This window comes from Culicoides brevitarsis, chromosome 1 (assembly GCF_036172545.1).
Source record: "Culicoides brevitarsis isolate CSIRO-B50_1 chromosome 1, AGI_CSIRO_Cbre_v1, whole genome shotgun sequence".
NCBI classification, from domain to species: domain Eukaryota; kingdom Metazoa; phylum Arthropoda; class Insecta; order Diptera; family Ceratopogonidae; genus Culicoides; species Culicoides brevitarsis.
The window spans coordinates 37,997,233-38,009,480 of record NC_087085.1 but is presented as its reverse complement, the minus strand read 5'-3'; the positions used below and the strand labels follow the sequence as shown (position 1 = coordinate 38,009,480).

Below are 12,248 nucleotides of genomic sequence, written 5' to 3'. Positions count from 1 at the left end.
CGAGAGTAAGTTTTTAATTAAGTTTTACTTACCATGAAAAATTTTTAAAATTTTGTGAAAAATTTATGTCTCACAACTGAAAATGAAAAAAAAAATAAAAATTTTAAAAGAATTTTCTAAAAAATTTTAAGAATTTTAATTTTTTTTTTTTGTCTTAAAAAAGAAAAATAAATAAAGATAGATTTTAGTTTTTTTTTTGGTCAAATACTGATGAAATACTAAAATATAAAAAAGTTGTTTACGAAAAATGTTAAAAAATTACGAATTTTACAAATTTAAAAAAAAAATGTATCGAAAATTTTCATCAATTAAAATATTTATTTTTTTTTTTATTTTTTATTTTAAATTAAATCAATTAAAATTTAATTAATTATTATTTTTTATTTTATTTTATTTTTATTTTAAAATATTTTTTACTATAAAACCTTTTTCTATTTTAAAATTTTTGTAAAAAAAAATAAAATGCTTTTTTCCTTATTTAAGCACTGAAACTAAATTATTTTAAACATTTTTTTTTACAATTTTTGTCATATCCTAAAAATTTAATTTTACTACAGAAAAAAATTTGCAAAAAATTTAATATAAGTTTCTTTTGTGATTAAATCAATTCTTAACAAAACCAAATTTAAATTACCTTCCTTTTTGTACCTTTTCATTATCATATCAAGGATCGACAGACATAAAAGGGAACAAAGGCCATCCATTGTCTCATTGTCAAGGTTTGCCGTCATTCATTTCATCCAGCAACAATTTTTCGTGAGAGTAACCGAAAAATAACCGTCATTAACGGTTTTTTCTTCCTCTCCCATTTCCCAAAGCTTTTCACCATCCTCGTATATGTGTGGGAAAAATTTTCCTCTCCCAACCAAGAGAGCTGAGTAATTCTCTCAAAATTCATTTTCCTTTTCAACAATGAGCACGAGGTGAGACATTTTGGAAAAAGGATATTTTGCCGCAAATACTGAAGGCATTTGTCGCATGCTGTACCAATCTTCAGTGTTTTGAATGAATTTTGATGCTGGAGAGTATTTTTTTTGCGTCATTTTTATCAACTTCGAAAAAATTTCTGTGAATCGCTCAAAAGAAAATTTTTTATTGGTATTATTTTTTTTATAGAAAATTCCAAAGAAAGAGGGAAAAAAGGGACTTTTTCTTGCGATTTCAATAAAGGAATTTATTTCCATTGTCAAAGCAAATAAATGACTGTCAATCTTAGTTTAAGCATAAAATTTTTTGTTGGCTCAATGACAATTTGTAAACATAGCGTACTCAAAATGATTTATCTCATCTTGTATTAAATTTGCATGAAGACATGCAAGAAAAAAAAATTTCGTGATCAAATAGAGACAATTTCGGTAAGAAAAATGAGACATGAAAGCCCAAAATTGAATTGAAACTTTTGTCTTTTTTTCTTCCGACTAAATAAACTCGTCTGCATTGATGTTTAAATGTTTGCCAACAATTTTCGTTTTTGCTCTTAAAATGTATCACGAACAAAGAATGGAGGATATCCTGAGCACGTGGTTGTCTAATTGTCTGATTATTCGTATTTTTTGCTTCTTTGTGGCAAAAAAAACTTGTATAAAAAAATTTTTCTTGAGTTTCTATCGAAAAAATTCAGAGAAGAATTTTACCTTTTAGTTGTTTTTTTATTCTGATTTTTTTTTATTATTTTATTCCTTTTTTGTCTGAGTTATTTGAGGATTTGTTAAAAAACATTTCAATAATTTTATTTTATGGGACTTTTGTGGTAGGCTTTTGTAATGGGTTTTCTTTGAAAAAAGGCTTGAACTAATATGAATTTGAACAAGAGGAAGTTGTTTCTCATGAAAAACTACTTAAAAGTACATACAAAATTTTACTTTCTGTTGTAGTTTTGTGGTTTTTGGGAATTGATTCATTCGGAGAAAAGGAAATTTAAAAAAAAATAGTTTTCGAACATATGTTTAAACTTTTTTCATTGATTTTTAACACAGCATTCGTGGGTACAAAGTTTAAAAGGATACTTCCGTAGATAAGCAAAAAAAGTTTTTGGTTTGTTGTAATCTTTTATTTCTGCGCGAATAAATTTGTTTGAGTTTTATTCAAAAAAAAAAAAAAAAAAAATCAACGATGATAGAAATTTATCAAAAGAATTTTTTTTAATAGACTTTCAATAGAAACACTAAATGTGTTTTTCATTCAAAGATAATGTTGAAGGTCGTTCTTCATTGAAATAATTTGTCACCTTGCTAACGGAAAAAATCTCATTAACAGCTTCAATTTATATCAATTAATTTTAAATCTGCGTCAAGGTTAAATTTGAGACGTTTTGGATTAAAAATTTCGAAGAATGACTAACGATGTTGGTGCATTTTTATATCGTTAACTGCGTAATTATTTTGAACAACGTTTATTAGTCACGTGACTTTTATTTTAACCACGTGATCTGAGATATTTTCAACAAAAATTTTTTTTATCAAAATTCAGTTCAAATGTTTAATTTTTTTGGTTTTCATTGCTTTCGTGATTGGTTGACTGATTTTTAGACTTTCTCTAATATAGCAAAAATTTTTATAAAGTACTTACCTTTCCTAAAATCTGCTTTCAGAAGAAATTATTCTACTAAAAAAAATGTCAAAAATATTTTTTTTCAAAACTTCATCAATTATATTTGTAAAATTGACTGATTGCCACTTATTGTGACCTTCCAACCAATCAAACTGAAAAAAAAGTTAAATTAAACCTTTATTTATTTTTACATTTGTTTCAATTACCATAAATGTCCTTTTCTATCAACTCAAAAAAAAAAAATATTTTTTCTGTCCATATTTTTTTGCTCCAATAAAATAATTTATGACTTGCGTTGGTGTTGCATTTCACCGATTTAATCCGATATTTTGTTCATAAAAAACAGAAATTCTACGAAGTCTATTTCCATGAAAAGAGATATCGTCAGATCGAATAATATTTATTTTACAAATGTTACATACGTGATGATATAAATTTCACATCAGTTATTTTTTTCATCCAATTATCTGGAAAATGAACAATTTCGTTGCTGCAGAACCGATAAATGTGCATTGCAGTCATTTCATTTAACTTTTAATATTCAAATTACCATACAGTGAGTTTATGGGTCGTAGAATCCTGACATTTCGAAGAATCCAGAGATTAAATACTTTACATGGGTAATCGATGTAATGTTTGTAATCTTAGTAAGTTTCCGTTTATTGTATGGAACAATAATGTTCGAGAATTAAAACTAACTATAGGTAGAAATGGCTACTGAGTGTGGGCGACTTGCCAATTTAAGTTTTAGTTGAAAAGAGACAGGATTTATGACATATTTTTATCAATTTTGATTCAAGGTTATTTGAAGGGCAAATTTATGGAAGTGTTTTGATAAATAGCAAATGATGAATTTTAGTCAAAATTTTCAAAAGAAAGGTTTTTTAATAAGGTTTGAAGTAATTTTTTAGTTTAAATTCTACTCTTTTAGTTAAAATAATGATAAAAATTTGTATACTTTCTATAGAGCTGAAACTACCTGAATAAATTTTTACTCAGGTAGTTTCAGTACAGAGCTTTATACAAATTTACGAGTTTTATACAAACTTTTTTTCGTCCATAGAAAACTATTTTCAACATCGATTTTAACTTTATTTGATTGATGAAATAAATTTGTCCTTCAAATAACCTTGAAACAATTTTCAATTAAGAGCTCAGGTTAAGACGAGATTAAAGCTTAAATCCACAGACTCAAGATGTTACTGAACTTAACCTAAAGCTAGACACAATAGAAACCGTAAATGAATGAAAGACAAATGAAATGCAAAATTCAAGGAATTTTAATTAACTGAAATCATTCCAAACATTTGTATAACCGTTTTTTGTTGCGACAGGAATCAACAGCTTGTCTGCTTGATTATTTCCGTAGAAATGCTCTATTCTATCATTATCTCTTGATTGGTGTCTGTTCAATTTGTTCTTCAATTTCCCTCAATGAAAAAAAAAGTTTTGGTGCAATAAAAAGAAAATGCTGCAACCAATTTTTCCAAATGATTGCACAAAGCAAACATATTTAAAGAAAATTTAGTGCGAAACTTTTGAAAACTTTTAACGTAAATATCTTCATAGCAATCAGATCCGATAATAACTTCTCAAAAGTTTTACTTTTGTAAAATGACTCGTCCACTTATGTTTCGTTATTTATTTCTTGTCTTTTGAAATATTTAACAAACAATCAGATAAGTAATCATCAAAAACTTTTGCGACACAAATGAGATAAAATAACAAGAAAAAAAAGGTCGAAAATGAGTGAAATTGAAAATCAAACTTCATCATTCACAAAAATCAAAACTAACTGGAAAAGTTTAGTTTAGTAACAAATGAGACAAAAAAAAATCGACGACACGTGTGGTAAATTTTTCATTGACAGAAAATACCACAGAAAATTTATGTTCTTTAAAAAAAAAGTTGAGAACATGTCGACAAAGATGTGGCAAACCATGTTTTCGTTGTAATTTAAATTTCATGCACGGCTCGTTTCATCGCTGGCTGTTCATCATCACGTTTCAGTGAAACTCAAACCACAAGAAAAAAAACTTTTGAAAATTTTGTTTCTAACCATGTTAGGTGTTTCTTCTGCATCAGACATCTTGCACTTAGTGCAGCAAAAAAAACGCCAATTACGAATAAATGAAGTGTTATTTTCACACTTGAACCTTGAAAGTTGTTTACAAAACAAATTGAAGATGACGACGAGTGTCAGATGCAGTCTCAGCCATTAAACACGTGCATTCAGGTAGAATAAGTTTATAATTAATGTTTTCTCATTAAATTAATTACTCGTTTGTTACCATGCGAAATCCTAGCTCGGGGCAGATTAAAAGGTAAAATAAAATGAAATCACAAAATTTTCATTTGTATTTTTTTTTTAATATTGTTTACCTTTTTCAGATTTGGTTGCACAATACAAACAATGAGACAATCTCATTAAAAATTTTGAATTTATATAATTACCTCATTTATATGTTTTTCGGTGAAATTATGCAGAATTTGGATTGAAAATTTGTTGATTGCTAAAAATGGTAAACAAATTTATGAAAACTGTAAACAATAAATGACATGTGCACTATTTGAGGTTATGTTTTTCATAGATCAAATTATAATTGATATCTGGAATTTTATGTTATTAAAATTGAAAAGTAAAATGAAGCCGGATCTCATATGGATTGAAAAAGACTCCCTTTGAAGTAAATAAAGTCATTTAAAAGGATTATTTTAACTTCTATCGAAACTTTTAAGTCTTTTCAATCCAAAGGATGAAGTCTTTGTTATGATGAAAGCAAATATCGATCGCAAAACAACCCTGAAAGGATTGATGAACAGATCAATTTGACTCTTTAAGTCTTTGTTTTGATGAAAGCTAAGTCTTTCACAAAAAGGAATTTGTTCAGTTAAGGATCAGATTGACTCTTTAAGTGAATTTCAATCCTTAAGCATTTTAGAGATCAATTTGTTTTTTAAGTAACATAAAAATCTATATTTTCGTTGTTATTGTTGTTGTAGCGGTAAGTCAAGCAGTTGAATCTTCCATTTCGAGTCCCAAGAATTTTGCCACTTCCAAAGGATTCTGCTATAGGTCAATGACAGAGAGGTCCGTTGGCTTTTCTCGACAGTTGAACAGGTAGTGTACGTCATGAGGCGTTTCGCCGCACAAGTCGCATTTGTCTTCAATACTGTCATCGATGCGGTGCAGATACTAGTTGGTCAGTCTGCTGTACCCTGAGCGAAGTTGCGATAAGGCTGATCCTGTACTTCTTGGCAGCCTCTTTTCTTCGTTTGCAACTTCCGGAGGTTTATCGTTCAGGACCTTGTTCAATGATGCTGAATTGAGTGCTTAAGAGATTAATTTGAGCAAAGTCGGTTCACCAATTGTCGATTTGCTAAACCTTTCAGATCATTTTTGTAAGAGTTTCTTTAGTTTTATTTCTTCTATAGGAAAGCTCTTCTGAAGCATCTTTGTAAATTGTATACAAAAAACATTCCTTTAAAAATTTCTCATAAAAGGTACTTACCAATAAAATCGAAATTTTAATTGCTTCAATTAATTCTACAAAAAGGAAAACTCCATAGAAACGAGGCAGAGTATTTGAAGTCTTTCATTGAAGTCTCAATTTGAGACAGATACTTTTTGAGACAAACAATTTGTCAAAGAACCTTTTGATCAATTATCGTCAGATCAGAAGCCTAATAAAATCTCTTGTTTTTAAATTACTCAATTTGTCGACAATTTTCATTCGTCGCATAGCAAAAGTTTCTCTCTGAATTCCCATTCAATTTGTCGAATATTGAAATCAGCCAATTATCTAACTTTTTGTGTATTCAATAAATATGCTAAAATTTCTAAAATTGAACCATTTTCGGCACATTTAATTCAAAGTCGCACACATTCCAGTTCATTTGAATGCGTTTCGATTGGATTTCCACGTCATTTGTTTCACTTGTGCGCTCCAAGCCATAAACATCGGCCCACGAAATAATCCTACTGATGCTCGCTGTTTCAGCACAAAACAAATTATCAAATTGTTCTGCGGCATTTGTTGCAACTGTGACACTCAGCTGTGAAAAATCATTTAAATTTCAAAATATTCATATAATTAATTTAATGCACAAATATTTGTACCTCGTTGTCAGTGACGACAAATTTCCATGTTATTTGCGATGTAAACACATGTTCGCCCGATGCGGAGCACGTTCTTGTGAGATTACGATTTAGCTCGACATTATTATCGTAGTCGTCGGCGTAATGACAGGCTAAGCCAATTTTCAGATAAAATGCATCCAAGCGTGCCGCGTCGGCAGTGAGTGATGTACTTTTCACATTGTGCAGAGCAATTATCCTGCCGCTACGGAGGAAAATCGGAAAATCCGAGAGCACGACGGGATAATCGACTGCTTTCACAGGGAGACGTTGGCGTGTCTGAACGAGTTGCATGCCACCCCACAGCTCGTAAAATGTATCGGGAAAATAAATGGAAATCTAAAAGAATAAAATTGCAAAAAAAATGAGAAATAAATCAGTGAACAATTGCAATAAATAAATATCAACAGGAAAAGAGAATTGAAGAAAACAAATAAATAATGTGAAATTGCGAATTGACACAGCTTATGAGCTTTGTAAGAAAATTATTTATTTATTTATTTATGGAAATCATGATAAAAATAAATTTTTTATCTGAATTAGCGAAAAAGCGATTTTCAAATTTTCAACTGTCATTTAACTTTAGCAATTTTAATTAATTTATTTAAAATAATTAATAGTTTATTTAATTTAATTGAAATTGACTTAAATTTAATAAATTAGTTAAAATTTTAAGTAAAAACTGTTAAGTAAATAATTAATTATTAATTAAAATTCGTAAATGTCAATTCAAAAAATAACCGTTGAAAATTATTTTTTCGACAATTAAAACTAAAAATGTGAAAAAAATAATTTTCTTATAACTAAAAATTTAAAAATTTTCATTCAACTTTGAAAATTTTGAAAATTTTGTTATGAAAAAATTATGAAAATTGTAACAAAATTTTTTTTTTAGTTTGAATTAATGAAAAGCGATTTTAAAATTTTTATTTATTTTTTTAATTAAAATTTAATTTCTTTTTATTTGTTTTTTAACAAAAATTTTGAATTTAGCTCTAAAATTATTTTAAAATTTGTAAATGTCAATTCAAAAAAATTACCGTTAAAAATTTGAAAATCGCCTTTTCACTAATTCAAACTGAAAAAATGTAAATTTGTTAATATCTTCATAAATTTTTTTTTATAAATTTCATCCTCGATTCAATTCCCATGATTGTAATTTACGTTCCGAGAATTCACTGTTGCTCTTTTGTGCAAAATTTTTATGCAAATTTTGGCAATTAGCTAAAAGTTCTCGTAAAAGTGCATTGTAGCACGCTCTATTTTACTTCACTCACAAGAGTAAATATTAATTTTTGGTATTCTATTTTCATCGTCATGGCAGCTTGTCATTTTCTCTCTCTTTTATTTTTGAACAAAACATGCATTATCTCAATAAATTCCCTGAATATGCTGCTCTTATCATGAAAATAAAGCACGAAGCGATAAATTTTTTAATGAAAAATGTTTTAAACTCACATATCTTGCTGCGGGCAACGTCACGGGCACAACCATCAAACTCTCTCCGATCATAAATTGAGATGTGAAATTTTCCGCGTAGGCAAGTTGTTCGGGAAAATCATAAATAATTGGACGAAGCAGCAAGTCGTTTGTCGTAAGGGTACTCATCATGTAGTCCAGTAAGGTATATCTCCTGAGGGAAAATATTTATATGAAATTTAAAATTGCTCGTAGAATTGACAACTTAATCGGATTTATTATCTAAAAGTTTTCAAGGTTTTGCTAAAATATTTATTTCATTTCTTTTTTAAAAGAAATTTATTATGTAGAAGTTAAAAAAAAATTAATAAATTTTTTAAAAAATATTTAAAAAAAAACAGTAACAAATTAGTTTAAAAATTTTTCAAAATTAAAAAAAAATTAAAATTTTTATTATTTAAAAAAATTTAAATAAAATAATTAATTAGATTATTTAAATATTTATTAAAAAATTTTTAAAAATACCTGATCTATTTTTTTTTATTTGACTATTGCTTTTATTTTTTTACTCTCTTTATTAAATTTTCCACAGTTTTAAACGGTTTTTAAATTTTCTTCAAATAATTTTACAAAAATCTTCTCATCTTTAAAAAAAAAATTCAAAGAAGAAATAAATTTTAATAATTTTTCAAGAATATAAAAAATTAAAATAAAAATAAATAAATTTATTAAAAATTTTTAAAAGATAAAAAAATAATTAAATTTATTAAAAATTTTAAAAATGATAAAGAAATAATTAAATCTATTAATTATTACAAATTAATTTAAAAAATTTCAAAATTAAAAAAAAATTTAAAAATTAAAATAATTTTAAAAAAATCAATAAAGTTTTTTAAATATTTATTCATTTTTTTTTTTCAATAAAAAAATAAAAAATAATAAAATTAAATTTCAATAAAAAATTTTTTAATGCGATTAATAAAAAAATAAATTGAAAAAAAATTTTTAAAAAAATTTTAAAATTTTATTTAAAAAAAATTATTATTATTTTAATTTATTAAATTATTAAAAAAAAAATTTTTTTGAATTTTCCTTACGAAATATTTGAAAATATCACTAATCTAGTTTTTAAAATTAAATTAATTTTTTTACGATATTTTTCTCAATTCTCCCTTTTTTCGAAAGAATTTATTATATTTTCCCATAAAAAGTATCATTAAAAAAATTATTATCAATTTTATAGATAAAAATCTCCTCTTACCGTTGAATGATGCCAAGAAGTGTCCTTTGAGCAAACGATGAAAATTTATCGACAAATCTCGTCGTGCTCATGCGAAATATTGGCATGACCGTTGCAAATTGATACCATCGAATGCAAAGTTCCTCGTTGACGGTATCTCCTTCGACGTAACTTCCGCACACGGGAAACCCATACAAATTATATCCGCCCACGCAAAGTGCCGCCAGATACTTAACTTGATTACGAAAATCACGCCAAGTGCCTGCGACGTGCTGTCGATACGACATGGCATGCACGTTGATTGATGGCGTACTCGTCAGTAAAAAAATTTCCTTATTTTTGTTGATTTTCTCCTGCATTCGATTGACTTGCCGCGTGGGCGCTTCATTTTGTTGCAGCAAAAATCGCGTGCCATCTGGCTTTGTGACATTCCATGGAGGCAAATTTCGCATTGTGTCGTTCATGAGATCCGGCACATAGGGCAATTCGTGTTTGACAGCGACAAATTTCCGATCATCTGGCAACCAGGTGCCTTGGAAAAAGTATCCATCAGCATCAATTTCGTCGGGATTCCAATACGAGGCGAGCCATTTGTCGATGCCAGGTGCTGCGAAATCGACATATGAGACATTTCGTGAAAATGCTTCGCCGAAATAGGAATCGTCGTTGCTCCATTTAAGTAACAAATTCGCTTCATGAGCTGCCCGATAAGCACGTGACTCCCCAATTTCAAGTGGTGTCACAACACTTGCGACGAAACGTTTGTTTTTTGATCGCAATTCATCGCGAACGCGTTTCATGTCATTCGGGAAAATTTCTGCATTTGATAGCCATATCAAATTTTCCATCAAGCAGTGTGAGTCGAAAGGAAAGGTGTCACTTTTTAATAATTCTCGTAAATTTTGCGTCGTTTCGGTGAAATTTTTTGCGATGTCGTCGCATAAATGAACGCCCAACTGCCAATATGAAGTGAGATCGTAAGGATTCGTGTTCAAAGAGCGAATTTGCTGATAAATTTCCGCGGGAGTGGGACCCACGAGGATGAAAACGTGAAAAAAAGTGCTTGTGAAACCACGAATTAATACCAATTTTGTGTCCATTATTTCTACTTCCAAAGGAGAGTCGGAGGGAAAATAAATTGCGTGGTAAGTTTTTTCCTTTTTATCTGTTTGAAAAGAGAAAGTGAAAGAAAATTAGGAAATATGATATTTTTCACGTCTTACAATAAATTTGTTTACAATAATTTTTTTTAAGGAGAAAATGGAGAACTTTTTTTTTAAATAAAAATACATTAAAAGTAAGTTAAATATATTCATGACTTTAAAAACTCTTTAGATAATAAATTTTATTAAGATATCAAATTTTTCGTTTATTTATTTAATTTAGTTATTTTTTTTAAATATTTATTTTTATCATTTTTTTATTAAAAAAATTAATTTTATTTAAATTTTATCCAAATTTTGGAGCAAGATTTGACAAAAATTGCTTTGACACAGTTTTTGACACAGTTTTTGATTTAGTTTTTTTCTTGATTTAGTTTTCAAAACAAAACTATGTCAAAGGAAAAACATTTTTTCAGTTTTAATTTTTTGGCAGTTTTGAGTTGCAAAATGATTAAAAATGATAAATTAGAGCCCTCTGACAAATTTTAATCCATTTGGAGCAAGATTTGACAAAAATTTTTGACACAGTTTTTGACACAGTTTTTTTGCTCTTGATTTAGTTTTCAAAACAAAACTATGTCAAAGAAAAAATTTTTTTTCAGTTTCAATTTTTTGGCAGTTTTGAGTTATAAAATGATTAAAAATGATAAATTAGAGCTCTGACAAATTTTTATCCATTTGGAGCAAGATTTGACAAAAATGGCTTTGACACAGTTTTTGATTTAGTTTTTTTTTTCTTGATTTGGTTTTCAAAACAAACCTATGTCAAAGAAAAAATTTTTTTTCAGTTTCAATTTTTTGGCAGTTTTGAGTTATAAAATTATTAAAAATGATAAATTAGAGCTCTCTGACAAATTTTCATCCATTTGGAGCAAGATTTGACAAAAATGGCTTTGACACAGTTTTTTTGCTCTTGATTTAGTTTTTAAAACAAAACTATGTCAAAGAAATTTTTTTTTTCAGTTTCAATTTTTTGGCAGTTTTGAGTTATAAAATGATTAAAAATGATAAATTAGAGCTCTCTGACAAATTTTTATCCATTTGGAGCAAGATTTGACAAAAAAATCTTTGACACAGTTTTTTTGCTCTTGATTTAGTTTTTAAAACAAAACTATGTCAAAGAAAAAATTTTTTTTCAGTTTCAATTTTTTGGCAGTTTTGAGTTATAAAATGATTAAAAATGATAAATTAGAGCCCTCTGACAAATTTCAATCCATTTGGAGCAAGATTTGACAAAAATAGCTTTGACACAGTTTTTGACACAGTTTTTTTGCTCTTGATTTAGTTTTCAAAACAAAACTATGTCAAAGAAAAAAATTTTTTTCAGTTTCAATTTTTTGGCAGTTTTGAGTTATAAAATGATTAAAAATGATAAATTAGAGCTCTCTGACAAATTTTCATCCATTTGGAGCAAGATTTGACAAAAATAGCTTTGACACAGTTTTTGACACAGTTTTTGATTTAGTTTTTTTCTTGATTTGGTTTTCAAAACAAAACTATGTCAAAGAAAAAATTTTTTTTCAGTTTCAATTTTTTGGCAGTTTTGAGTTATAAAATTATTAAAAATGATAAATTAGAGCTCTCTGACAAATTTTCATCCATTTGGAGCAAGATTTGACAAAAATGGCTTTGACACAGTTTTTTTGCTCTTGATTTAGTTTTTAAAACAAAACTATGTCAAAGAAATTTTTTTTTTCAGTTTCAATTTTTTGGCAGTTTTGAGTTATAAAATGATTAA

General features: G+C 27.6%; 1 protein-coding gene across 1 annotated transcript in view; it reads right to left on the bottom strand.

The window, feature by feature from the left end:
* Positions 1–6,369: 6,369 nt before the first annotated feature.
* LOC134837304 (uncharacterized) overlaps positions 6,370–12,248 on the bottom strand; it is a 44,701-nt gene continuing 38,822 nt past the window's right edge. The window contains exons 5-8 of the mRNA XM_063852672.1: positions 9,369–10,512; positions 8,147–8,321; positions 6,671–7,027; positions 6,370–6,606 (exon numbers count right to left, since the gene is read on the bottom strand). Of these exons, the coding sequence (XP_063708742.1) occupies positions 6,391–6,606; positions 6,671–7,027; positions 8,147–8,321; positions 9,369–10,512 (1,892 nt within the window). The 3' untranslated portion in view covers positions 6,370–6,390. The remainder of the gene's footprint in view (positions 6,607–6,670; positions 7,028–8,146; positions 8,322–9,368; positions 10,513–12,248) is intronic.